Source organism: Neopsephotus bourkii, unplaced genomic scaffold (assembly GCF_033783945.1).
Source record: "Neopsephotus bourkii isolate Nb327-2 ecotype Australia unplaced genomic scaffold, CSIRO-AGI_Nbou_v1 NB_1663, whole genome shotgun sequence".
Lineage (NCBI taxonomy): Eukaryota > Metazoa > Chordata > Aves > Psittaciformes > Psittacidae > Neopsephotus > Neopsephotus bourkii.
Genome location: NW_026902137.1, coordinates 4,345,451 through 4,373,083, shown reverse-complemented (window position 1 = coordinate 4,373,083; position 27,633 = coordinate 4,345,451). Strand labels below are relative to the sequence as shown.

At 38.3% G+C, this 27,633-nt stretch overlaps 2 protein-coding genes across 8 annotated transcripts; one reads left to right on the top strand and one right to left on the bottom strand.

Moving 5' to 3' along the window:
* The first annotated feature begins 687 nt into the window (after nucleotides 1-687).
* Nucleotides 688-27,476, top strand: RTF2 (replication termination factor 2). 3 transcript variants are annotated; one of them, XM_061375443.1, is made up of 9 exons: nucleotides 688-806; nucleotides 1,898-1,992; nucleotides 2,099-2,192; nucleotides 2,388-2,527; nucleotides 3,683-3,761; nucleotides 19,640-19,753; nucleotides 23,221-23,263; nucleotides 23,359-23,451; nucleotides 25,897-27,476. In XM_061375443.1, exons 1-9 carry the CDS (start codon nucleotides 738-740, stop codon nucleotides 26,076-26,078), a joined length of 909 nt encoding a protein of 302 aa, XP_061231427.1. In that variant the 5' UTR covers nucleotides 688-737; the 3' UTR covers nucleotides 26,079-27,476. The 3 variants fall into 3 exon arrangements, with proteins under 3 accessions (XP_061231427.1, XP_061231425.1, XP_061231428.1); XM_061375441.1 differs by having other exon boundaries at nucleotides 23,221-23,275; XM_061375444.1 differs by lacking the exon at nucleotides 23,221-23,263 and having other exon boundaries at nucleotides 25,897-26,090.
* On the bottom strand, nucleotides 9,469-16,632 carry LOC133224274 (beta-1,3-galactosyl-O-glycosyl-glycoprotein beta-1,6-N-acetylglucosaminyltransferase 7-like). Of its 5 annotated transcripts, XM_061375675.1 has the most exons (6): nucleotides 16,558-16,632; nucleotides 16,185-16,295; nucleotides 13,664-13,791; nucleotides 11,307-12,338; nucleotides 10,763-10,858; nucleotides 9,469-10,049 (listed from the first exon to the last, which is right to left on the bottom strand). In XM_061375675.1, the coding sequence occupies exons 4-6, from the start codon at nucleotides 12,280-12,282 to the stop codon at nucleotides 9,823-9,825; spliced, it is 1,299 nt and encodes a 432-aa protein (XP_061231659.1). In that variant the 5' UTR covers nucleotides 12,283-12,338; nucleotides 13,664-13,791; nucleotides 16,185-16,295; nucleotides 16,558-16,632; the 3' UTR covers nucleotides 9,469-9,822. The 5 variants fall into 5 exon arrangements, with proteins under 5 accessions (XP_061231659.1, XP_061231661.1, XP_061231660.1 ...); XM_061375677.1 differs by lacking the exon at nucleotides 13,664-13,791; XM_061375676.1 differs by having other exon boundaries at nucleotides 13,664-13,882; nucleotides 16,185-16,596.
* Nucleotides 27,477-27,633: the final 157 nt, after the last annotated feature.

The window sequence follows — 27,633 nt, the reverse complement described above, 5'->3', positions numbered from 1 at the left end:
AATTAGTTTATTTTAAAGGTTTTATCTGAACTTTCAAAGTCGGGCCTTTATTGGCAGTGTCTTTGTCCAGGACCATTACCTTTGTGAGCAGTTACAGCTAATTGGCACTGCCCCACTGCACACACGCTGTGGAAACCCAGCTCATCTTCCTTGGCTACACCTCCCCTTGGCAGTCGCCACGGCTTTTACCGCTATTTCAGCACCGACATTTGTCAATGTTTGCACAGCTCGGTGTAGTAAGCGCAGCTCACGTTGGCTCTGAGCTGTATTAAACTCGTCCCTGGCGTGATCCATCACCGCCTCTCCTGCCTCAGCGGCCCGGGCAGCGGTGAGGCGAGCAGGGGCACTCCGCGGCCCACCCCTGCAACACCTCGTTTGGCCATAAATCACCCAAAATCGGTGTCCGATGAGGGGTTTGCTCATAACAAAGGGGGAATCCCGCTGCAGTGAGATGCGGGCAACGACGAGCCTCCGGGTGACCCAACCCGTCAGGAGCAGTTGCGCCCCCCCCCCGGCGCGCGGTGGTACGCCCCGCTCCCCTCCGGCACCACCCAATGGACTCGCCCACCCCGCCCCGTCCCATCCCTCCCTCCTTGAGCTGTGGCCACGCCCCCAGCCGGCTGGTTGCTATGGAGCTGAGATGAGTCTCTCTGTGTGCGCCGGAAGTGCTTCTCACTTCCGGAAGTGTTTGTGTTGTGAGGAAGTGGACGCGGAAGCGCGGTGGGTGGGGGAGCAAGATGGGATGTGATGGTGGTACCATCCCCAAGCGCCATGAGCTGGTCAAGGGACCCCGCAAAGTCGAGAAGGTTCGAGGGGGCGGCGGGGAGCGCGGCCGGGAGTGCGGCCTGGGCCGTCGGGCCGGCCTTGTGAGCCTAGGCCCTGCGAGTATAGGCCCTGCCCGCGGCCTATGAAGAGGCCCTGGGAGGGCCTGGTGAACGCCGCCCGGGCCGCTGGCCTTAGCAGTTGGCAGCGGGGGGGAAAGCGCTTTTCTGCGGGTACCGCCTGGGGGTCTGCATCTGTGGCGCTAGTGGGAGCTGTAGGGGAAATCTGTGGCTCTCCCAGAGGGCTTTACAGGCACAGGGCACTCTGCCTTCACCTAGGGGCGTGGTGTCTGATGGTAATGCTTTTAATAAGTAGTTTAATAGTGTGGCCAGACTATGAGCCATTTCCATCTGCCTGCATTCTGAATGGTGCTTGGGCTCTTTCTGGCTGATGTTTTAGGGTAATGGATATACAGTGGCATCCCATGTGCATGTAGGTGGATGAAAGTTGGGGAAAATCTCACAAGAAGCATTAGAAAACTTGGATAAACTTTGCGTGTTGGTGTAAAATAAGTAAATAAAATCCTTTTCCTCTCCACACCAGGAAATTGGAGTAGGTGTGAATCTCAGCCTTTCTTTTATGGCCTAATCTGTTATAAAATTTGTGGATTTAGACTGGAGGAGCAGGTATAGTCTGATATCCCCATATTTGCCTTTTTTGTTATCTTGGTCCTTACACGGAGTGGATCTGGTAGTTGACCCAGGCAAGGGGGAGATGCAGAATTAGAGGGAAGAGGGCAATGGAGAAAATGTGAAGAACAAAAAAAGAATAAAGCGGGAAAGGGACAGGTGGAAGTGGCAAAAAATAAGAAAACTGAGTCAGATGAGGGAGATAGGTCCCCAGTCCCATAATGCAGGAAAAGTTAATACATATAAACTCTCAAAGCTGATAATGAATTTTTGCTAAACAGTTTTGCAAAAGCTATTTAATGGGTAAGCTTTGAGTGTAGAAAGTAGGTTTGGTAAGATACCGGGGGATTTGATTAAAGCTCCGAGTATTACTTGATTTTTATGGTTAAGTAATAGTTGCAAATACAAAAGCTGTTTTTAAATCATGAGTATTGTTCTTCCTTCAGGCTGACAAAAATGCTGAATTGGTGGCAAAATGGCACTACTGTGCTCTGAGTCAGGAGAAGTTGCGTCGCCCAATTGTGGCCTGTGAGCTGGGCAGGTATGAATGTTTCCTTATAGACCACTGTAATAAAAGGTGCTAATTTATTATTGAAAGAATGTTATGAGAATCAAATATGTTTACTTTTTTTTTTTTTATATTTCAGGTTGTATAATAAAGATGCCATCATTGAATTTTTGTTGGATAAGTCAGCTGATAAAACTCCCATGACAGCTGCATCACATATCAAGAGCATCAAGGTAAATAGGTTGTGTCAAATAGTTCATAGTGCCGTGAAAGTTAAAACATGCAACAAGACCTCAGTTTGCTTGTCTTCTTAGCATACACTAAAAGTGTTAAAAATAGCAAATTACACTAAAAAAAATCTTAGGGAATGTTATCATGGCTTAAGAATGATTATTAAATACCTTAAGACTTACATTTTTGTTTTTCAGAATGTAACAGAACTAAAGCTTGCAGATAATCCAGCTTGGAGTGGTGATAAAGAGAGTATAAAAGGTGACAAATATGATGACATGCAGTCTGCACGATTTATATGCCCAGTGGTGGGACTGGAAATGAATGGAAGACATAGGTCAGTATTGAAGTTTCTGGATTTTGTTTTAAAAATCATTACTGTGCTAAACAGAATATAGAGCAGGTAAAAAATGTTAGAATTGATAATGTTGCAAATCACATACATGCTCAAGCCTTTGTGGGGAATATTTGTCTTCCTTTCAAAAGGAGGGAGTTGAGACTGCTAAGTGTTTTGTCCTTTCATAATCAAGAGGAAAGATAAAAAGTTAACTCTTTCATAAATTAATTTATACATGCAATAAAGGAATACAGAGGGCAATGTTTGCAGAGAAAAAGTGACTAAAAGTTGTTTGGGGGGCTTTACTGTGTGAATCAACTGAAATTTTAAGTGCTTAAAATGTATTTTTATTGTTGTTTCTCTGTGGAAACTTGCATAAAACTGAAAATCCCTGAAAGTTTTTAAAAAAAAAACCTTAAAACATTATTTAAAATTAAATAGAAGATTTGGAAAACAGATTTTGTTTACATAAGAAATTAATAAAATTGTCTTTATAGATCAAAGGAAGTAACAGAAGACTATCTGGTGCTGAAATCCTGTTTACTTCTTAGTATTTGATACCTGAGATACCTTTTTGCATTAAAGGAGAGGAACACATATATAGACATAATAGGGAGGGCTGGTTATGTGAGTGGGAGATAATAAACACTTGTGTCTATGTACTGGATTCTGTACTGTGAGGATGGTGAGCCACTGGCACAGGTTTCCAAGAGAAGCTGTGGCTGCTCCATCCCTGGCAGTGTTCAAGGCCAGGTTGGATGGGGCTTGGAGCAACCTGCTCTAGTGGAGGGTGTCCCTGCCCATGGCAGGGGGTTGGAACTGGATGAGCTTCAGGGTCCCTTCTAATGCAAACTGTCTGTGATTCTGTGACTTGTATCGACCTATAGCAAATGTACCAAAACACCTCAAAGAGCATTAGTCTTGCTAAGATCCACTTGAGAGATTGTTGTAAACCCATGATGAGTTACACCAAGAATGAAATAACAAAATGTGTTGTGATTTAATCTATTTAAAGATGCTGATACTTTGATTAGCTGCAAGAATTTGTAAAGAAGTTGTCTGTGTCCTGCTAGCCCATTGCTGTATTGTTTCCGTGTTAAAACAGCACTGCATAGGGCTTCTTAAAAACAATTGTATGTCTTGTCCTCTTTGAAGGTTTTGCTTCTTGAGAAACTGTGGCTGTGTGTTCTCTGAACGTGCTCTCAAAGAAATTAAATCAGAAGTTTGTCATAAGGTGAGTTTTTCTTCAGCTTTAGTAATCAGTAGGGTCACATCTGACCTCCACAGATAAGATACACAGATACATACATATGAGTGTATGTGTATGTACATATATATACATATATATGTATGTACACAGTTGCATTCTCATCCACTATTGTAACGCTTGTTTTTTAATCTGAATTTTGTTGAGGGGTGGTTGTAACTTGATTATTCAGTGCAGGAATGAGATGGTTTGGCTCGTCTGATGATTTTATAAAAACTAAATGAATCCCACATGTTTTCTGGATTTCTTAAATAATCAGTATTTAGCACAGCCTCATGTTTGCATGTAAATGTTTTCACACATGTTGATTCTTCACAATATTCAGAAGGACACTTCTAGAAATAGTGTAGTGGATATACTATAACTTAGTTTGTCATCCTTTCATTACTGGATTTTGGTACACGGGGACAATGTTAACCACCCAGGAGAACATGGTTTAGTCCACATTTCCTTTGAGCAAAGTTGAAGAGTGATTTGGTAGATTTTTGGACATACACTGATGATGTTTCCTTTCTGCATTCGAAACCAAGAAGGGACCAGAACTCTTCTAAATAAGATAATAGGGAACTGGTTGCTGTGTGTTCTGGTAACTTAACTGTTTATATCTAAAGTGCTAATTAGCAGCTTTCCCCCAGCATGTTCTATGTTTATGCAGCAATGGGCATATATAGTAAATGAACTGGAACTAATGAAGAAAAAAAATAATAATTGTCTATTGGACATGTGCTAGAAATAGATTTTTTAAAATAGAATCCTCTTCTGATCCATGCTCTTTCAAAGCACAAAAAAAGTAAATGCAGAATGTTGGAATGTTGTAGATTGCCATACGCACATTTTTACTGGTCGTAACCCCTGTATTTTAAGAATTGCAGTATCATTTTTGAAATGAAAAGCAACCTGAGATCCATGTCGGCTACAGTATTACTCTTTTCTTGCCACCTTATGTCTGCCAGTGTGTGCTCAGATGCCCAGCCCTAGGCGCCCCTGCCACGTCTGTGGACATAGAGGCATTATGTGACTTCAGAGAGCAACAGGATGAGAGTAGTTAAAAAAGAATTTAACTACTGTATTTGCTTGTTTATGCTGTGTTTTCAGTTCTTTTCGGCTAGCAGAATATGTTTTCACTTCATCCCAGGGGATGAGGTTTATAGCATGGATATAAACTAGAGAAGTGTCAGTCTAAGAGCTGTGTGCCAGTTCTCCACTACAAGAAAGCTCTTTCAAAACAAGATATTCTTGTGTATTAATTTTGTCTGTGATTCTACAGAGCACTCCTGATAGTCTGCTAAATTGTAAACAGCAAGTTTCCCAAAGGACTCTGTCAAACAGATGCTGTAGTGATGCAATGAAAATACTCACCAGAGAATACAAATACCCAGCAGCCCAAACAACAGTTCTGCTCATATACCTTAAACTAGATCATCTGAACAAGATAATGAGCATATATTTACATGCTACAAGGTACATATCACAAAACGTTGTGATTTATGAAACTAGGTTGCTCTCATTGCAGGCTGTCTGGCTTCACTCATGGAAATGCTTACTACTTTGTGGGAAGCCCCACAGACCAGACAGTTTTCTCACTGCTCAGTTTTGTTCTCAGGATTTTTTTCTGTTGCAGCTCATACAAGAAATAGAGCAATCTGTTTGCCCGGTGATATGCAGGTCACAAAATAAGTGTTCAGGAAAAAGCTGAATTCATGTAAATATTTAGTCTTGCTCAAGGAAATGGAAAACACTGAGATGAAGAATTCAGCATTTCCGTAGTACTAGATTTGAAAGGCTTTATGGAGTCTAGGTACAGGGAGGATGAAGCAGTCTTTCTATTGGAGTTCTCTTTCAAAAAACCCACATTTTGCCTCCATAGAAACTTACAAAAGAGCTGACAATATTAAATACATGTATTTATCAGCTTTACTGGAATTGTTAAAAAGACTGTACTGTACTAGGGCATGGCACAAGAATGTGAGAGGAAACTGTCATGGGTGGAGGACTTTTAGTAAGGCAACTGTAATTGTGTGAGGCCTTTTTCTAAGTGACTTACCTCCCTTGGAAGTAAACTGTTCTTTCTCACTTTGCATCTTAAGTAGCAGTATACTGAAGGATCCAAGTTAAAAAAAATAATGTTAAAGTGAGAAACCCTAAGGCAAGCAAACAGTCAGACACTGTAGCAGTGTTGAGGGAGGCTTTGAAGGGTCTTGCCGAAATACTAAACTCCCTTGCCAAAGACTTTTTGAAACAGCAATGATAATGTTTTTATGGTGTTTTATGTTGGAGAGTGAGCTTGTTAGATGAAGTAAGTGCTTGGGACAAATTCTGAAGCTTCTAACTATTTAGACTGAAAAAGAGCTTTTTCTAAAACACAGCAACTTATGAGTAGAAAGAAAATATGAAATACCTGTTTACACAGAAGCGTAGTTTGTTCGAACCATGTTTTTGAGGTTTTGTACAGTAAGAAGAAAAAATGTTAACTCTCTGTACCAAGTCACAAGTTAAAATGTGCAGGACAGGGCTTCCAATCAGCAGCAAGGGAAACAGCTTTGATTCCAGATAAGAGTTTGGTGCTATATATTCTGCACAGAAGCCCTGAAGATCAGTATTTTCTGCTGCCTCATGCTTCCTATTCTTCAGGAAGAATTACATGCGACATGGCAATTGAAACTTGTACTCTTGAATAGGGCATTCTTACCTATTGTTAATTCTCCAACAGACTATTAAATGAAAAGAACAAGCAAGACTGTTTCTACTCGCTCTTTTTATGTTTGGTGGGATCTTGAAGGCTGTAAGATAGTGCTAATCTCTGTTGGTCCTTTGACTTTGGTGGGGCCCAAAGTGATTAAATGTTTTAGAATTTCTGTTCTAACTGGCTTCCTGATTCTTCCATGGGCAGTCTTTGGGGCCTGCTTTTTGGAAGTTGCTATTTGGCAAAGTTATGCTTGTAGAAATGATGCAGTGAAAAAAGTGCCTAGGAGTGTGTGGCATCTATTTAACCTCATGTTTTGGAGTTCAAAAAAGCCACTGTTGCCAATTGTTACTGTTGAGTCCCCTGTCTAAGAAGTTACAATTGCTGTAATAGTATGCTATAGGTAGTTTGGAGATGGGACAGTGGTTGTTGAATCTGCAGTGGAAGCCTTTTGGGGAGTCACTCTGGAAGTTAAGGAAAAGATTACATTTTAAAATATAATTCCTTACATCACTTGAAATTTATTTCAGAATTGTTTTCGGAGTCAACAGACTCTTAATAGACACTTGAAATAGTACCCTAACTATTAAAGTCTGCCATATAAAGCAATCACATGTTTAACTTAGATACAGAGCTACTGAACATGTGCTTTTTGAAACTGAAATTATGTATGCATCTTTCAGATAGAGAGTAAATGTGTGTGCAGTATGTTACAGAGCGCAGTGTTTCCTTGAGCAAAGTCACTTTGACACTGCTCTTAGATCAACAGTCACCAAAAGTTAGTAAACATTGGCTGCTGAGATCTAAAAGTTGGACGATTTACTCATAACACCTACAGAACTCTGTGAATGATTTTTATGTATGTTTAGGTGCTTTCAGCTTTTGACAGTTTTATTGCTTAATTTGTTTACCATTGTTAGAACTAAAAAATATCTCAAGACTATAATGTGGTCATAGTCACTCAGTTTAATGTGTAGAATACTGCTTCTTAATGATTGACAGTGGGGTGGTTCAATTATGGATTTCCTGGGGGTTTATAGGTGTAAAATTCTAAGATACAAAGTCCTTTAGGAAATGTGGATCGCACTCCAGTGTGGTTGGATTGATCTAGGCAAAGTCATACCTAAATTATATTTTAAGAGGGCTATTTGTTTAGATGTTTTTTCCCAGTTTGACTTACTCAGTTTCTGCAAAATAAGCCCATGTTATAGAGCACCTTGTTACTGACTTTATCCTTCTAATTCAGTTCAGAAGCGACACAAAACAATTGTTCTGTGTGATGATGATGAAAGGTAAAAGCTAGATACTGCATTTGCTGTGCTTCAGAAGACAACATGAGTGGATTAATGTTGGCAGTGCCCCTCTGTGGGTTGGGAGTGGTTTGGAGATTAATTATGAATATTGCTATGATTAATACATGCCAGAGACCCATTAGCTTCACTGATGGTTTTCACAGGGGCTCTCTGCAAACTCAGTGTGAGCATGCTGCCTGGCTCTTTTTTGCCTTTCTTTTTTATCCCTTGTATTTCCTGGCATACAGAAGGCACCTCCAGCAGTATTTAGCAACAGAGTAAGTCCTGAATTATACATGAAACTGAATACAGGCCTTTGGGTCGAGATTATAAGTTTTTGTAACTAGCTAGATTTATTTATTCTGGATAAATAGAAAGACCAGATGGGCTTTCTTTAGGTTAAAGTTCATTTGGAAGAAACTTATGTTTCTGGGAAATTTGTGTGGGAAAATGAGCAGTGCAGTTCCAGGAACCTGGGAGTAAGTTTGTAGTAAGAAACTTTCATGTTCTATTGCTGGGTTATTTGTTGATTTGTTTGATTTTTTTGGAAAAGTGCATAATCTGTGAGTCAGTCGTCTTGTAAAAATTTACTTACGTTTTGGATGCATGTTGAAGCTTACATCTAAATTGCTCCTAGACATGTATTAATAACTTGTATTTTCTAATCAAGTGAGCTTATAAGTAACAGGCTATATTTTATTAGGTGCCATCAGAGTTCAAGCAAAACAACCAGTAGTTTCTTTGGGTTTGCTGGAATGATACTTTCGTCTGCATTCTTGCCAAAATGCTTGTAAAGGGAGATGAACAGTTTGAAACGACGTGTTACAATTAAAATGCTTGTAAAGGGAGATGAACAGTTTGAAACGACGTGTTACAGTTCAGGTTTCTCCTAGCCTCTTTCTGTCACTATCTCCTAACTAAAGACCTTTGGAGACAGGGTGTAGAGAAGGTCTTATAAGACTTTTAATCCTGTGGAAGAGTTGTTAATATTGTAGAAAAGGCCACCACCTATATCCCGTTTCCTTATATTCCCCAATCTTTTTGGCTTGGTGTCCTTTATAGTCTTGAAGAGGCAGGAGCAGCTCTTGCCTGAAAAAGGGCTGATCCTTGTTCATTACTGTTCCCTGGTTATGCATGTGTTGTGTATTGAAAAGCACTTCCCTAGTATAGGCCAGCCACTGCTGCCTTTGGTCTGCAGAAGGTTTGGGAAATGAGATGCTTGTCCAGGCGTTATCTCCAGTTGTTGCAGACTTGCTGCAAGGTCAGGGAAGTTCGATTTCCCTCATGTACACTGGGGTTGAAAAATGGCTTTCACTCCATTTTCCTTTGTTCCCTGGCCTCAACTTTCCTATGTCTACTTGCCCTAAGCACCTGCAGAACTTCCAAAACAGGGACTTAAAGGATCACAGGATCTCTACTGCTGTTCCTGGCACAACCCCTCTTCTTTACATTAGGAGTAAAGCCTGACTAGGGCAGGAATGATGTTGCCATGCTACCCAATTAAATTAGAGATGCAGCTGGGCATGGAAAAAAAGGAAAGAGGGGAGAGAGAGACACACACAAACCAACAAAAAATCCTCAGTGAAATGGGCTGTGTCTGAAACCGGCGGTCACTTGCATATCTACAAGGTCTGAAATTTTAGTTATTTAGAATAATCTATTTCATCATGCATACAATAGACATGACTTTAATTTGTGCTTTTCTTTTATCTTTGTTCGGTCTTGCATCCATTTTACTGTTTTCATACCGGTTAGTCCTTTCTTTGCCAAGGAAACAAGGAACATGCATTTTTCCAGTTAAATGTGTCACTTAAAGGATTATGAATGTCCCCCTTGTCTTTAGTAAATTATAGATTCAGGCATGTAATTTTCTTTGAGCATTAACCCATTAATTGTGGCTGTTTATCTTACTGTAATAAGTAACTGTTTATTTCACTGGCAAGCTGGTAGTACAATATTGTACTTATGCTATAATGCACAGAGTGAAGTCTATGGCTAAGAATGTTAACATTTCTGTCAGTATTTTGAACGCTTGTTTAGATGTTAGTTAAGCTCAAACATTCAGCTTCATGTTGAAGTAGTTCTCTTCCTGAAAACGCCAGTGATCTTCGATGGGGACTTCCGCCTGGTGCAGTACTTTAAGCCTGTAGCGTCTCTCTAGGCAGTCCATAACAAGTGGGTATGTTGCAGGCTCAAATTTGTTGGCAAACAGATGAGGTGACTCTATAATCCACTGCAAATCCCCTAGTCCATAGACACAAATGTCTCTGATGTAATGACCTGCAAAGACAAATGGAAGTTATCTGAAAGCAGCAGAAAGTTGAACAGAATAATAGTATCACTCTGTAGTGTTACTAACAAAACTTACTTTTTTATTTCACATAGCATATCACTAAAATATATCTGTAGTATAATGCTAGATCTTAAACATAGAGGCAAGAGTTTGCTTCTGTATTTTACACAAATGGGTACGTTACTTCCAGCTCTGCTTAATACTGTGTTTCGTAGTTGGACATGCTGAAGTTCTGATCTACTTCTATTTGGACACCTGTTTAACCATGCAGTACTTTACTGTGCTGAGACAGTTAAACATTTTGTGGTTTTGCATGTGGTCAGCACTGTTTTTTATTATTGTTCAAATTGAAGAAGATTTAATCCAATGTTGATGAAAATGCCTGACAGGCATGCCTGTCAGGAAAAAACCCTATCCTTCACTGAAAACCGATCAGTCAAGTTAATGCATTGGTAATTGGAGGTTGAAAGAAAGTTGTCAGTATATGGATACTGTGACAGTCTTTACAAGAGTATATCAGAAGCTATTTAGATTGGATACACTGGAGCAAGGTGGCTTTCAGTTTTATTTGATACTTCCAAAATAACTTATATGTGACCAGTGAGGCACATTTAATACCCTGTTTAAAGCATAATGTGTAATTTGCCATGAATGCTGGTCAGTGAGTCAAATTTGAGTTCATTACTGAAATGCACATCACCTTTGCAGCCTTTGTGTATGGTTCCTTCTTGATCTTTCCATTTAATGGCTCGTATGTTTCCTTCCCAGTCTGCATGTGGTGTAGCCCCTGGAGCATCTTTAAAAACATAAAGTTCTGATAAGATTTCTTTCTACTTATTAGAGGGAAGATTCTCACTGCTGAAGACTTAATTGTAGTCATGTATTTATTTACAGATATTTGCATCATACAAACAGGCATCATTTTCAGTTTTATGAGTTTTAATTCCTTGAGAGCAAGAGCTTCCGTGTAACAAAACCCCCTCCTTTTTAATCAACGTTATTCTAGCTAATGGTCTGCACCTTAAGCAGTACTTTTCTAGAATCAAGCTTTGTTTCTTGGCTGTCAGATGTGCCTTTTTGAAAGGGCAGCATCAAGGCTGAAGAAATTACCATGTTTATGCAGTGTGACTCAGTTAAGCAGTGTTGTTAATCTCTGAATTGGAGCTCGCAAGCTCTCCATATCAGAGGCCTTACAGTGCTGTTGCTCCAGGGGTTATGCGTAGTAGAAATAACATACATCTTACCATTTAAACGATTCAGTGTGACCCAGTAGTGTTCATCCGGGCTGTACGTGTCTCTTGACCATTCAAGCAAATCTTTTGCACGTGCATCAGTCAGTGTAAACTCTACAAATTCTTTAGTGAGTATGTAGTAAGCACTACCAAAATATATAGTCAAATTATATGGAGGTTTAGCTTTTGTATTCTTTGTTGGATACACGTATGACATTCCAGAATGTACATACTCCTTGTAACTAACCTGTGTCCTATGTTTCATATGAAGTGGTTGGACTACCCCAGGAGTCATATTTTTACCATTCCATTTACTTTTAATGTATTGTATAATGTCTTTGTTTGTTTTAATGGGATAATCTTGCCCACATAGATTAATAACATAATTCCAGTGAATTTTGGAATGAACTAGATCTCTCATGCAGTTAATATCAGCTTGTAATCTTGAAAATCCTGCATAAACAACATTTTCTCTTTTTGAGGAAAGAAAAATATTTTCAAAACAATTGACGATGTTTTGTACAGCAGCTTTATAATCCTGTGGTGACTTCTCATCAACATGTATGCAGTAAATATTCTGAGGCATATAAATAGCTCTTAGCAGTTTTACAAACATTTCCAGCTCCTTGTGAATTGTAATAATGTATGCCAAGGAGAAATTCCCTTCTTCATCTGACAGTGGTCTTGTGATAAAATGCAGAGTCTTCAAAACCACGGAGCAGTTGCATGAAGTCTGAATGCAGCTGAGTGTTTTAGGTTGGTAGGTATTCTGACAAGAGTTTCCAATTTTAAAGGCAGCAGTTTTCCCTGCAAAAAGAGCTGAACAAAGCTCATCCGGGTAATACCCACACTCTGCTATATTTGCATTAAATTTTTGTTCATTTGGCCCTTCAGAAAGTGTATCCTTCAGGTAAATGAAAGTGTAGATGAACATGCAGACAGCAATGCAGAGTAAAAATCCTGATTTTGTTGCATCAAGTGGGTTCATCTTCTGTTTTCCAGATACTGTCTTCTCATTGTAGTTGAATTAAGTGTTCAGTTTATCTGAAAGGAAAAGTGAGATAGAAAGACAGAGAAAACCTTTTATAATTTACTAATAGATGACATGTTAATGATGTATCTAAATGTTGAGATTACTCTTTCCAGTTACTAGGAGGAACTCTCTGTGCCCATACTCATGCTGCAGTGTACTCAGCCCTTGGATATGGTACTTGCAGAGCCATGAAGCAATCCTTCTAGGACAAACAAAATTATCCAAAGAAGCTAAAATGGCTTTTTATGGTTCATTAGTTGATCAAGGAGGAGGGCTAATCCATTGGATACAGCCTTCTCCTCTGGCAGGTATGTCTCAGTGGGTGAGTCCAGTGCTGTGGGTTGGTCAAGGTCTAACTTTAGAACAGGGCAGATGTGTGAACACTGTGTGCTGCGGGACAGCTGCTGCTGAGATTTTCTGAAGGCCTAGGAAACCTTAAGTTCTCCCAGAGGACCAGAATTAAATAAATAAAATCAGCAGAAAATTTATTAAACAAGCGAAAGGAAAAGATTAAAATGTAATCCACAAAATACACTGGGTTTTATCTTTATGCACGCAGCAAATGAGAATATTTTTATGGGTTTTTTCCTCTGCCATCTTTGTATTACTGCTTTGGAAAACAGAACATGCAGGCAATCATTTCTTATTTTTAGCATGTGTGCATATCGAGAGTTAAGTGCATCACTGCCAGGGTTAGCATTGAGATAACTGTAGTTTACATCAGTATAGGCACAGGAGTTTTTTCCATTGTGATTTTTTTTTTTTCCTCATGTTTACCTGATTGATAGTCAGAAGAATGAGTGCAGCGGTACTAAATCCCACAGCAGTTACATGGAGGCTTTATCCTTGAAGCATTTGGTATAGAACTTCCTAGAGAAAATACCGGGGTGGAGGAAGGGTTCATCAACTGCCATTATCGTAAGAGTTAAATTAAGACATTATTTTTCTTTGTTCAGTGAATTTATTTAATAAAATTTGTATTACACCTGTAAATGTTTCATGCTTTGCAGCTGTCAACATCACAACATACTTGGTTTTACACAGGGAGAGAGAAAAATCTGTGTTTATAAAGAATGCTGTTGTGGTTAGAAGGCTCTGGGGTTTTCATTAGAAAGAAGAAGATGATAATTCTTTTAATGAAAACTCACTATACACTGGTATTAGAAGCTTGAAAATAAAGAGGGAATTTTAGTTTAAGTAGTAGAAATGAGACATAGAGTTCAAAAAGCGTTAAGAATACAGAGTTTGAACCAAGAGAATGGATACTCTGTATTACCACAATTTTAAAATCTTACTAGGCTGTTGGGAAAGAATGTATTTATTTAATTGTCCTTACTGGTATGCACTGGATTTCATGCTGGAAGGATGCCTCTTTTCCACTTAGCATTCCAGAAAGTGGAGTTGAATGTTAGGTGGAGGGTTCATCCATTTTGCCTGTATGTTCTGTCAGTACTGCTCATCAGTCTGTGTTGGATGAATAGGCCAAAGAAAAACATTAGGAAATCAGGTCCCAGGAGAATGTGTTTTTCTTCATGGCTCCCAAGGGATGCATTTACTGGGTAAACAAGCTTGATGTGAGTCTTTGATCCCTTTGAAGAAAAGCTTCAGCAAATGAAATTCATGTCAACCTTTTGGTATTGTGCGGAAAGGAGGAGGAAAAGGAATGCCACCAAAAGGTGAAAGCCAGGGGTTTGCAGTAAAAACTGCATAGGCCAGTGCTGTAGCCTGCTACCAGCTGACTGCCAGAGCCAAGAATAGATTTGCATATGGCTGTGACGTGCCCAGTGGCAGAAGTTGGGAAGAGGGAGTGTCTGTTAGGGAAGCACAGATTTTCATGGAGTCAGAAAAACTAATTACAGGAGGAGCATTAAGGTTGCTCTGAGTTAATGAATGTGACGAGATCCCTATGGTATGTCACAGGGAATGTTCATTCTGGACATAAAAATTACACTGAAGGCACTGGGCAGCTGTAGAAATAACTGGGACTTTATACCTGCTTAGAATATAGAACATCTGTACGTGATGATGTACATGAGCATGCTCATCAGGTTTTTTCCTTAAATACATCTTTGTGGACAGGTTGCAGAGGATAGCTCCCTGGGGAATCAAGCTGTTTGTATCATATGCTTAGATTTTTTTATTACCCTTCAGGTAATAGCTTCCAGGGATGTTTCGGGTTGTTAAGTCTTTACTATGGATTTTTCCTGTTGAACCATGAGGTGTTGAGAAGCTGTATTTTACATGGCAGCATGAAAGTACTCAAACACCCTGTTATCAGGTAGGAAGAAGTAATTCCTTCTCCAGTGTTAATATGTTTCTGGGGAACAACTAAATGATGAAGCCTTGCCTACGAGAGCAGAACTTGACATCTTTTAGCCTCAAGATATATTATAGAATGAAAGCATTGATTTTTCTGTTAAGATTTTACCAGATCTAGAGCTAGAATTGGTGCTGTTAGTCCAATTGCGTTTGAAATTCGCCACTTAGAAGAATCCTTTAGCCCGTATGCTATTGTCTCCTGTCAAGGACTACACTACTGTATTTCTTCCTGCCCTTGAAGAGGCAAGATGTCATACTGTTGAGAAGATCCACTGTCCAGACATAACCCAGTCTGTGATATCTTGCCTTTTAAATTTTATTATACAAGACTGCCATTATAGGTATTTGTTGTTATCAGAATGTCTTTGAAACTCAACCTTTTCTATGTTACAGACATTTTCTAAATCTGGAGGGTAAAGTTGTCTTAATTTTTAGAAGTACTGAGAGTAGTGGTTGACACTGTAGGGGTTTTCAAGCAACTTTGTGATTGCTGTTATGGATATTACTTAATAGAAAATTGTTGTAAGGCTAAGCTCTTCCATCTCAATTAAATAGGTAAACTGGAGGGAAGTAGAATTACGTTTATGCCTGAAAAAGCCTGTGAAATATCATCTCAGTTAATCCAGACCCCATTAGCTATGTACTTTGCTCCGCAGTTCACAGTAGCAAATCATTTTACATTTTGCAGTTCCTTCCTGCCATGGTGTTTTGGACTGCATCGTTTCACCTCTGAATACTCTATTTTGCCTGTACTCTTTGTATTTGCTTAATATTAAAGCTTAGATTAAAATGTAAGCTTTATGTTTGCTTAATATTAAAGCTTAATTTAAATTGTAGTTCATATAACTTCATAATTCAATGAACCAAACAATTTAGGAATACATAATCTTAAAAAAAATGGTTAAAAGGTATTAACTCCTCCTTCCCAAATATTTTATGTCTGGTTTTTGTCTGAAAGGGATTTATGCAGGCATTATTATAAACATTTTATGAAGAGGTGAATACTAATTCAGTCCTTTAAAATCTAAATATTAAAAATCAGCGCTTTTAACTGCTTTTTACTTTGCATTTTTGCTTCAGCCTGGGGAAGTGTGCTGAGCCTGCTTCTGTGTTGTGATATATCAAGTAAAACAAAATTTCTTCCTATCATTAGGGTTTTTTTCCTTGTGTATTTTCCTTGTGTATGTAACAGTTCCAAACAAATACTATGAAAGCTATTTAAACCCTTGAGTTAGAGGTTATAAAAATGAAGTGGAACAGAGCGTAAGAAGTATTCCTAAGTATTGTGATTTTTATAATGCAGACGACAGCAGTAGTAATGACCTCCATCATACACTACCTCTATGACAAAGTAAAAAAGAAGTGAAGTATTAACCTTATGGCAGAGTTTTTAAGTTAAATAATTAAATGTTTCTATAAATATAATGATTAAATATTTCTGAAGTGAAAATATTTGCTGCTTTACAAAAATAAAAATGTGTTTTAATAGAGGAATAGTAGAAATCTGAAGCCCTACAATCTAATTTATCCAGTCTTACCTTGTATGAAATTAGCCAGGAGACGGCAGCATCATAAAAATAAATGGAGAGTCCCATTGCCCTTCAGTAGAATCCAGACGGTGTTCTTCATTCTGTTGCTTGTGTGGAGATCTGGTGTAAGTGAAAGGGGTTAAACATTAACGGGAATGTTTTCATTTAGGGCTTCATCTGGCTTCCCGCAATGCTTAGCATATTTATTCTGCAGTAACGCTGTTTGGCTTCAGAAATGTCCTCTGCTTCACAGTAATGAGTGAAAACTTTAGCTTCTCTGAATTTGGTTGCCACTCTTTCTCAGACAGCCTTTAAAGGACCAAAATCAGACTTTCAAATATGTAGAGTACATTGCTGATGATTATAAATAGTATTGCCTTACCTCAGAGGCTTTAACCTCTGCACTGCTAACCGAGCATGCTGGCTGATGAGAACTGGGAAGGAAACAGTGCTCTCCTCCTCCTCCTCCTCCCCCAAGTTCTTAACTGTTTGTCTGCTGAAACTTTCCAATTTGCAGCAAATAAATATAGCAAAGAAATGCCTCTGGTCATTTTTAGTGTTTGGAAGCTTAAAAGATAAATGAAATGCCTCATTCTGAAACAGAGTAATACTACTTTTATAAAGATTTTTAGTAAGTGAAAGGCTTTTAATAAGTGAAAAGTTAACATTGAAATTTGCTGGAATTGGGAAGGTTTGGGGTTCTGGAAGCAAGTAAGAAGGCTGGTGTATTTTGGACGTGTTTCGATAAAAATAGCATGCTGGTCAGAAATAGAGAGAAAACCTAGGAGTAAATTAAGGCACAGCTGCAGGTGTGGCAGTTACAACATTATCATTGACTCTCAGGGAAGGTCTGTGAATAGAGGCTTCTGCTTGGACAGTGTTTTTGTAGGAGGTGCTACAACTGCTGCATGAAAGTTTGTGTTCTGTGAATTAGTATGTAGGAGACTTTTGACTTCTCCCAAGTTATCATTTAGTCTTTGACCTGTTGTATGTCTGAGTAGGGTGGCAATGTCAAAAATTGTGTTTGTCAAATATTGTACTACTGTAAACATCTCGATATACAAACATACTTGCCTGCTTATTTGTAAGTCAATTTGTAATGACTGGAGTAGTCATGTATGGAACTACATCTTAGATGCTGTACCAAAAAAACTCCTAAATTCACTGTCAAAAGTAGTTGACCTCAAAAAATAAAGTACAGTTATTGTCTTATGTAGCTGAAACTTAAGAGACAAATACAAACTTCATAATTCAGGAAATCATTTTAAACTAAGATTTCATTATTACTAACAAAAGTCATGTGTTTTATTCTCTGAGAAAGGTAAGAAACTGTCCTACCAGATTAAAATGACTTGAAATTTAGGTCTTCATTATTTGAAAAAGTAATTTAGCTATCTCTTTTACTAGTTCAAGTTTAAAAGATTATATTTATGTCAAAGCTAATATCTCCTTTACAGCTCATAATACCTTGAATCTTACAAGTTTACACCTTTGTGTTGTTTTATGGTTTTTGGGTTTGTTTCTTTTTAAAGGTGATTCTGTGTGTGTGTGTGTGTGTGTGTGTGTATGTGTATACACATGAGATATGTAGGGTATGTAAATTTATGACTATCAGACTTTGGAGACTTCTTGATCATATTTGAACAGCCTTTAATTCCATGATGCAATCATGTTAAGCCATTTAGATATAAATGATGTTGAATGCACTTTTATAATTGGACTCTGGAAGGCCTTTTAGAGAAAATCCTTGCTGCTTGTTCAGCATCTCCTTCAGATAACATCCCACTCTTCTTCAGTTACAGATCGAATCTTGCATTCAGATCTGCAAGCTGATGGTCTAATGCTTTTGTCCATTCCTGAGCAGTTTCCAAGTTCAGTGTCATTTAGAAACATCTTCTATTAAGGTGCTACAAAAATATTAAGGAACTACAGCAAGTACCTTCCTATGTAGTTAATGTCCTGATATAAACAAGGTACAGCAAGTGAGACCCTGTGGTATCAAACATATGCCCCAGAAGACTTTAACCTGAAGGAGCAATCTTTCTAAATTTGCAAAACTGACCACTTGTGTTCAGATTCATTTTGAAATGAATTTAAATACATTTTAAAATACATATTTAAATTTAAATACTTATTTAAATAAGTTTAAATAAATGTATTCTTCACTGCAGGCTGCAGTCAAAGCACTGTCCCTATGTCCTTTCATTTGTTTAATTCCTACTGCAAACCTTTGTTTAGAAAACAAGAGTAGTGACAGAGGCAGGGTTATTAACTGATCTTCCAGATTAACAGAAAGCTTCTGGATTTAACAAAATAAAAAAAAAAAAAAAAGGAAAAGAAATTGAGATCTTAGAAAATGTTATAGTCAATGTACTGGCTTCACCAACTGATCAAAAATGTGCACAGTGAAACATTTGTGTCTTCAATCAGAAAGCAAATGGGGAATTACATGAACCACATTACATGCATTATCCAGATTAATTACAAATATACTTTGAAACTTGGCAGAGTTTAATAGATCAGATGACTGACAGTGAGGTGGCAAGGCTGGGTTAATAAATAATGCTGCTTTTATGACCCCTTTTCACCTCCAGAGTAATTTAAAAAATAATTTTTAAAATAGGAAAAAACTCCAAACCAGGTTTTGCTGTCTAGTGTCGGGGAGAAAAATTCCCTCGTGCTGTCTGCTCGACCTGTAGAGGAATAACATCTTTGTCATTGTTCCTAGTCATTATAAAGAAACTGCTCCTGGCAGTTGTTACTCCTTGTGTTGAAAGACAAATTCATGGCATAACACTTAGGTCTTTGTGAAATGCATTCACAACTAAAACAATATTTCAAAGTAATTTAGTGTTTTGGTTTTACCTATGGGGTTCAGAAAATTGAGTAGATTGTATATAAGAGTACATTGTTTAATCTAGTCACTGTACATTTCGTGCTAGTAAGACAAGGAATCCACGGATGGAAAATACACAATGGGACCTTTTCTTTAAAGAAAAAGAATAATAATTAAAAGTGTTGATACTGATAATGAAATAATTTGCCATTTTTATTACTAATGGAACAGGCTTTGGGCAAGAACAAAGTATTTTCCTATATATTTTTCTTTTAGAGTTTGCTGTGTAGATTGATATGTGAGCTGCTTTTAAATTGGTTATCAAAAGTTCATGATTCACTAGCAAGATGAGTATTTATTCTACTTTTCAGGAAGGGGAATGCTGCCAATTGGTATGATTTTGCTCTGTGGTAAAATCAACTGGAATTTTCCCTTTGATGTTTTAAGTGAGAAGATGTGTTAGACTGTATTAAAACAGAAAGAACTATTAGAAAAGACACAGCAGCAAGTGGAAGGGCTGGAGATCTCCTTGGAGAGCTTAAGCACAGTATTAATTCTAGCAAAGGTCAGCCAGCATACAGACCTTAAAAGTAATACTGGGTTTGTCCCTATTTTTTTTTCCTTTAAGTGTGGTGTTCCCTTTCAAGAGGAAGATGTGATTATCCTTAATGGCAATAAAGAAGATGTGGAAGTATTGAAGAAAAGAATGGAGGATAGAAGACTTAAAAGTAAATTAGAAAAGGTAATATTTCTATATGTTGTTTAAAACAAAATTGAAACAATTCTTGCTGGTGATGTAGTCTGCTCTTGGATTGCATAGTTTTGCTAACCTTTGTGCAGATGGAAGGATTTACTCAGTGAGCTGTGTTGTACTTCAGTGCTACTTTTTAAAGTAATGGGATTGTGAGCATATTTTGCTAATAGCTCATTGAAGTTGTATGTACCGAAACTGTCTTGAATAGCAAGCAGTGTGTAGTGCTCTGAAGATCACAGAATTCAATGCCAGCTATGCTTCAGGTCTTTCTTGAAACCAATAGAGGTTGTATTAGTTAATTCTAGTAATGAGCAAAATCTTAACCTGATGGCAGGTTATTAGTTGTTTAATCTCAAAGTATCCCCTGAGGCCAATGTCAGAAACAATACTGGGGTATGTAGGTTCCTGGTCTGATTCTGTAAGACCACTGCTGGGAAACTTTTACATGCTTTGTGGTTCTCTACAGTCCTGAGTGATTACTGGTGATGCTACTTCCTGCCATAATGTCAAGGTCTTTGCATTTATTTTTGGTTTCAATCTGATGAGGCAAAATGCCATGTAAATAAATTCGTTGATCTACTCAATGCTCTACCGTGTACTACTCTGTGAAGTAGTAGTTGTTCTGTGGTACTGTACTGTCAAATGAAAGTTCTGCATAAGGGGCTTCTTTCAACATTTTTGTGGTGTTCTGAACTGGCATTGCTGCTCTGGAGGATGACAGAGCAAGCAAAAACTCAAGTGTTGACTCAGTCCAGAGTGCAGACAGATTTGGTTGACTCTCAAGAGCATGAATCTGACACTTTCAGCCACAGAGACTTTAGATGGAGGTCAATCATCTCATCCCCATTACTGCACTTGATTTTGCCTGCCTGTAGGATTAAATGACATACAGATGTTTTCCTGGATTGTTTTGAGACAAATACTTGTTTAATCTCCTGTGAGCACATAATTCCTTCTCGTCATAGGGTCTTTATACATCAATACACCATCACTGGGCCTGGGCAATACAACAAAAGAATGGTTAGCCATACAAGTTATGCTATTATTTTTCCTCTGTGTTTATAGCCTCTGCATTTAGTATCCTATAGTTTTTTGCATAAAAGCAGTACTGTAAATTTCATGCTGTCTCTTCAGCTGTTTGTAGATTTTTTTATTCCCAGTACTTTATAATTAAATGTTTTAAAGAATTTTACAGATAATTTGATGATAGAATATTGGAGATCTGAGTAGATGAGTAACCAGCTCCAAAAGCAGTGGTTGGTTGTACTCAGTTTTCATTAGGAAGGTAGCCCTGACAAAGCAATGATAGCTTTGGTTCAAGTAAATTGGAATGGTCTAAAAGCTGGAACAAAGCTTACATGCAATAAAGAAGTACCACCTAAGTGTGGTGTCCAGCTGTCTTTTACAGTGTTGGCATGGTCGCTTATGGTGGCAGACAAAAGGAAATCATGCTTTGGGCTGTATATGCCTTGGGTGAATATGCAAATATTTTGTGTTTGTTTAGTGGAGGCTTACAGTACAGGCAGGTACAGTATTTGCAAATCTTTCAGCAGGTGTCTTGCATTTAATCCTCAAGTTTTCAAGGTTTTTTTGCAATTCTGCCTTCCTTGCTGCACAAGCTGATGGTTTTGCAGCTAGAAACAGTCTTCTCTGCTGTCACTGGCACTGTTCACTTTAATCCAAGATCTGTGAGCTGCAGTCCTGATATTGGAAGGCTGTTTCTAGTTTTGGGTCTGTTGGCAGTACTGCTCAGGTATCTTCCGCCTTCCTTTTGGCAAGGAGAGAAAGGGGACCAACTGTATTTGGAGCATGAAGTACAAACTCCTTTCATTCATACTCGTGACACAAATTATAAGGAAGACACAGCGTGCACTAATGTAAAAATTTATTCAAGCTCAACTATGTCATATTATAATGAAATACATATAATGTATATATACTTCTATATAATATATATGCATACATATATTTAATATCTCATAATTCAGGTTCCAGCTACTGGAGGTAACTTTTCTTTGTAAAGCACTCTGAAAGGAGGTTTCTCATGTGCACGGGAGGACCAGGAGATCAAAGTTTGCTTTTTAGACTAGCAACCCTCTGCCACCACCTTCTGGCTAAGCTTTGCAGCAACGTGTGGTACAGCATTTTTTTTCCCTCAATTGTTAACCATGTTCTTGGCAGCATGGGTTTTGCTAATTTTTATAACACAATTCAATTTATTTATTCTCTTTGAGTTTGTGCAGCTTTCTTGACATATGTACACCATTCCAAATGTATACAGTCATCTTTTGTAATAACAGTGCCAATGACTGCTTTAACATATCTTTCTTTTTCAGCTTGGCATTTATGTCATCAAAGCCATTAATGGGATTCTTGTTGCTGTTGTTTGGGGTTTTGTGTGCTTTAATCTAGACAAATATAAATTAACTCCGAAAATCTGGTTCACAGATGCTTTTAAAAATTTTAGATTAACTATTTGCATCCTCCCAAGCAGTCCTGCAACAAAGGCCTCAGTTACTGAAAGTTACCAGGAGGAATTTTTGTGTTAACTAAATGAAATTAAGTGGATATGAGATGCAGGATTGTTCTGGTTTTGTGTTTTGTTTTTATTTTTAATTGAAAAGTCATAGAATCACAGAATGGTTTGGGTTGAAAAAGACCTTAAGATCATGTAGTTCCAACCCCCCTGCCATGACCAGGGATGCCTCACACTAGACCATGTCACCCAACCTGGTCTTGGACACTGCAAGGGATGGAGCATTTACCACTTCCTTGGGCAACCTGTTCCTGTGCCTCATCACCCTTGCAGTAGAGAACTTTTTTCTTATATCTGATCTGAACTTCCCCTGTTTCAGTTTGAACCCATCACCCTTGTCCTATTGCTACAGTTCCTGATGAAGAGTCTCTCCCCAGCATCCATGTAGGCCCCCTTCAGATACTGGAAGGCTGATCTGAGGCCTCCTTGCAGCTTCTCCAGGCTCAACAGCCCCAACTTTCCCAGCTTTTCTTCATATTGGATGTGCTTCAGCTCCTGATCATTCTCATGGCCTCCTCTGGACTTGTTCCAGCAGCTCCATGTCCTTATGTTGTTGTTTCCAGTTAACTGTTCTGTTTAATGTCATTCAATTTACTGTCCTGCCATGTGGGTTCAGAGTATCAGATTACCTTAATGACAAAACTTACCCTCCCCTGCAAAGCATACAAACCAAAATACTGTATCCAGACAGTTTAGGCTTGGCCTGCAGAATGTTCTTTAAGGTAACTTCAAGGTTCCCAAGGTTATTATTTTTTTCATATAAAAATAATGCAAAAGTGTGGATCAGTATGGTGGAAGGAAAATTTCCAATGTGTAACACATAAAAATGTAACATCTGAAGTTGTGTGTTTATCAAATACAAGTTTGGAATTGTGTATCCTTTTGGTACATTACCAGATTTCTGTTTGTGTTGTTTCAGAAATCAAAGAAATCCAAGTCAGCAGAGTCGGCTTCTCAGCAAGGTACCGCTGAAGGTAAAGTCACAGCTCCAAATTCTGTGTAGCCTTCTGAGTTGTGAAGCTCATTCATGATCTGTTTTGTTTTTTTTCTTTCATAGATTCTCCAGGTCCGTCAAAGGTTAAGGATGGAAAGGACTGTATCAGTTCCAGTTCTGGGGAAAAGAGGCAGGTTACCCCCACCAAAAGCTCAGGTTGGTGTTTCTTCTTCAATCTAAATTTGAAAAACCTGGGAAAACAAATAGTTCTGCTTTGAAAAAAAACAACATTGCAGGAGAGATCCTTCTCTGGCTATTTTGTCCTATAGTTTTGAGAAGCTACCCGCTCACTTATTTTTTTTATCTTCCTCAGTAATAAAAGGTCAACTCTTGTCTTCAAGGGAGCCATGATGTCATGGCTCAGTTTTTCAAAGAACCCTCTCTTTCAAAAGTCTGTTCTGAAAGTGTGCCTTTCCAAGTTGAAGTAGGAAGTTGCATCATGAACATGCACAAATCTCCTTGTTCAATAGAAACTGTACTCAATTTAAGTCTTTGTTAGAGCTTTGCTTTAAAATCTGTGAAATCTACAGCACTGACTCTGCAGAAAGTGTATAATTGCTGCTGTTTGTCTGGTTTTCCATATTGAACACAGTTTGCCTTTGTCCCAGCTGCTGTCTGTCATCCATCCTATACTCTGAGTAAATAAATCACACAGTAGGACTGGCTTCTTCTTATAGTCCTAAAACAACAGGTTCTCTGCTCATGCTTGTGGCTGGCAAGTGCTGTAGTGATACAGATAACTGATAAAAATAATAAATACTTTTCACCACAGTGTATCTTTTTTTTTTTTCACTATGAAACCAGCAAGATCTTCTTGTTTATATCATTCCAATATTGTTTTAAATTGGTGGGAACCAACTTGAATAAATGAGGTTAGAGAGTCTTACACAGTATATAGTTGAGGGTTTGGTATATCTGTTTTATTAGCTAGGAGGTAGTGTGGGGAGAATTGGTAGTTTTCCTGAAGTACAAGTGATCAAGAAGTCTGTTACGGTAGTTTATTTCAGTGAAGTGTATTAAAATGTCCCAAGCTAACAGCTTCACCTTTAGTCTTCCATTTTAGCAGTGGAATGTAACTTTGGGATGTACTGATGCACCTGTGCACCTCATGCAGCTATGAGTAAATTCTGCAGTCCTGTAGCCCAGAGAATGGTGCCCTCTCTCTATGATATTACAGAAATTATGTCATTTAATGTCTCCAATGTTTTCATTCAGAATTATAGGAATGGGTACATTTTTAAAGTCAGTATGAGCTTTCCGTGTGGAGTATTCAGTTATGTACATAACAGCCACCAAAAAATTCAGTTTGAAGAAACTAAGAATATTTAAACAATGAACTGTAGATAAACTATGTGAGCAGCTGGGGGAATTTCCATCAGAAATGCCTTACCTGCCCCCTTCTGTCGGTTCTTATAAAGGATAGACTTCTAAGAATATTCCATTCCAGATTGTCATAATTGCTCTTGGATATTTAGAAACCTAGTAATTCTAATAATAGTTCATGTATCTTTGTCTTCCACAAGTGTAAAAGAAAACGTATGCCTTTTGAAATGTCAGGTAATTAGTTCATGTTTCTGGCAGCAGTTATATTGGCCAGCAAGAGGTTAAGAGGAGGGAAGGGAAAATAAAGGAAGATCTGTGAATTGAGGAATGCCAGTAGCATAGGAATTAATTTGTGAACATGGCACCCTAAGGTTTCTGGACTTGCAGCATGCATATTCATTCTTTCAAATCCAGTATTTGGTAATTCTTTCCAGACAACTGTTGGTGGCATTAAAAGCAGCATTCTCCAAAAATAAAAAGGGTCTGATCTATGATGATTCAGGATTGCACATACAATCCCTCTGACTCCATGCAGAAATCAGAGATAAATGTGTTTTCAGACTCGCTCTTTACATGCTGTTGTGCCAGAGTTGAAGTAAATATGTTGAGTTTCTGCAGACTTTTATGTATTTGTTTCTTTGGGCAAGAGATGGCATGTTCTTTTTAAAATAGTCCTTCAACTTTGGAAAAGATTAAACAGTTGTTAAGAAAGAGGTTGGGGGAGTCGGAGTGTAGCAATAGATATAATACACTGAGAGAGATTGTATCAGAAGCAGAGGATGGGCATTTTCCTATCCCAGATACGAAATTATGCAGGCCATTGTTATTGGTCATAAATGACTCTGCAAAGAATAAAGGGAGGAGATAGATTCCCTGGGGACAGTATGTCACAAGTTTAGCTTTTGTCATTTGATAGCTAATTTCTAAATAATACTTCAGGGTGGTGGAATACTTTCATGTTTCTTAACAGTTCAGAGCCATTTTTCATGTAGAGGGATAAATGTCAATACTGAATTACAGTACGAGGGATTTACACAAGTAGGAAAGAATTCCTCCCTCTCCAAGATTTCTAAATGCATTTTGAGCATAAATTCTAAAAGCTATGAACATACTTGGTGTTGAGTACAGTTATGGGATATGTTTGCAGTCGCCCTGAAAAATGTATATACTTAATCTTTGCACGCATTATTTTTTAATACTTTTTGTCATTATTATTTAAATACTTTATCGATTGTAAGCTTTTAAGCCTGCCTTATTTTACTCCTTTTTCTCTATCAGGTAATGGAAATTCATCTGTCCCAGGAAAAGTCAATAAGGCTTCTGCTACTACTATGAAGAGATCCATTGCAGACAGTGAGAAGTCTGAGGCATACAAATCTATTTTTACGTCGCACAGCTCAGCGAAACGTTCAAAGGAAGAGTGTTCCAATTGGGTTACTCACACAGCATACTGCTTCTGAAATAATGATGAGCCTGAATGTAACATTCATTACTGCTTTTCTTCCCTAAGGCTTTTTCTATAACTGATACAGAACTTTTGTTGTAATCTGATGCTATCTGGGATTATGCAGTTTGTAAACTGTTTATAAATTTATGGATAACTAACAAACTTGCATTAGTTGCAGCTTCTATTAAATAAGAAATAGATCATCAGAACGCATGCTGTATCAGCAGACCTGATTTTAAGGTGGATTATCTGCACATAAATTTTTCTTCTCCCAGTTCAACACTGTCATTCTTACTCACAGTAGCTAGTGTCCTCAGTAACAGTGAGGGGACGAGGATCTGCCTACTGTACTCTTCTGTTATCATAGAATCAAGAAATGATTGGGGTTGGAAGGGACCTTAAAGATCATCCTGTGCCAACTGCCTGCCATGGGCAGCAACATCTTTGTCTGCAGATCAGGTTGCTCAAAGCCCCATCCAGCTAGGCCTTTAATAGCTTCTTCGGGCAACCTGTTCCTTGCCACCCTCACAGGAAACAATTCCTGCCTCATATTTGACATTTGCTGCAACTATAATTATAGTTTTCAATGTATTAGTACAGAAATCCACATTTTTTTGAATTTTCTGACAGCTAACTAGGTAGAGCTAGTATGTTTCTTAAAGGTTCTGTAAGTATTTTCAAGTAATTTGCCTTTTGATGGAGCACATGAATGGATAATAATGAAACTGTTTGTACAGCATTCTTCTTGTACATGTTGTTGTAGGCTGTTTTTAATAACCAAGTATTCCCTTGTAAATCGTTATCTATAAAGATGAGCCTGCGATAGCTTTCTGGGGTTTCCCCAGAAAGGTTTTGAGGGTTTTCTTTTTGGGTGTATGTTTTAAAGTTAGAATTACCAGGTGTGAGCTTTCTTTTTTCAGAGGATCAGAATACAATGGAACAAACTTACGAGTTTCCTTATTTTTCTGCTGAAACAGTAAGGTTCTGTGTAACTCTGAGGAGCAATTTGCCATTTTGAATTTGGCAGCTTACATGAAAATACAAGCATTTGCACAGGGTGAGAGAGAAATGAGTGGTGACAGAACAGGAACAGGCAGATCTTAACTGGCTTTTTAGGGAGGAACAAGTGGGCACCAGTGTCAGGGGAATCAAATCCACTGGTGACTGATGGAGGGAACTGTGCCAGGCTGGATTAGCTTTTGCAAACGTTTCTCTTGCACTTTGCGGGCAACTGAAATGTGCTGCTTTCACATCTGCAGCATACGTTTCTTAACATAAAACTCTTACCAGGAAGCAACGACTGCTTGTTACAGGAAGATGCTAGGTGTAGTACTCACTCAGTTTTGCTTTTATATTTATACTTTTGTTCCCTGTGATGTTGATTTAAATGAAACTTGCTCTTGTTGTGTGATCTTAATGCTTCATGTTCAGTTGAACTGATAGACAAGCGCTTATTTGGTCAGTGCTACAACACTTCCTTTGCCCCTTGTATTCTTAGCTATTTTCCAAAGGCAGGAATTCTTTTAAAATGTTAATGTTCCATAGCAGTTCCATAGCAGCTGAATATT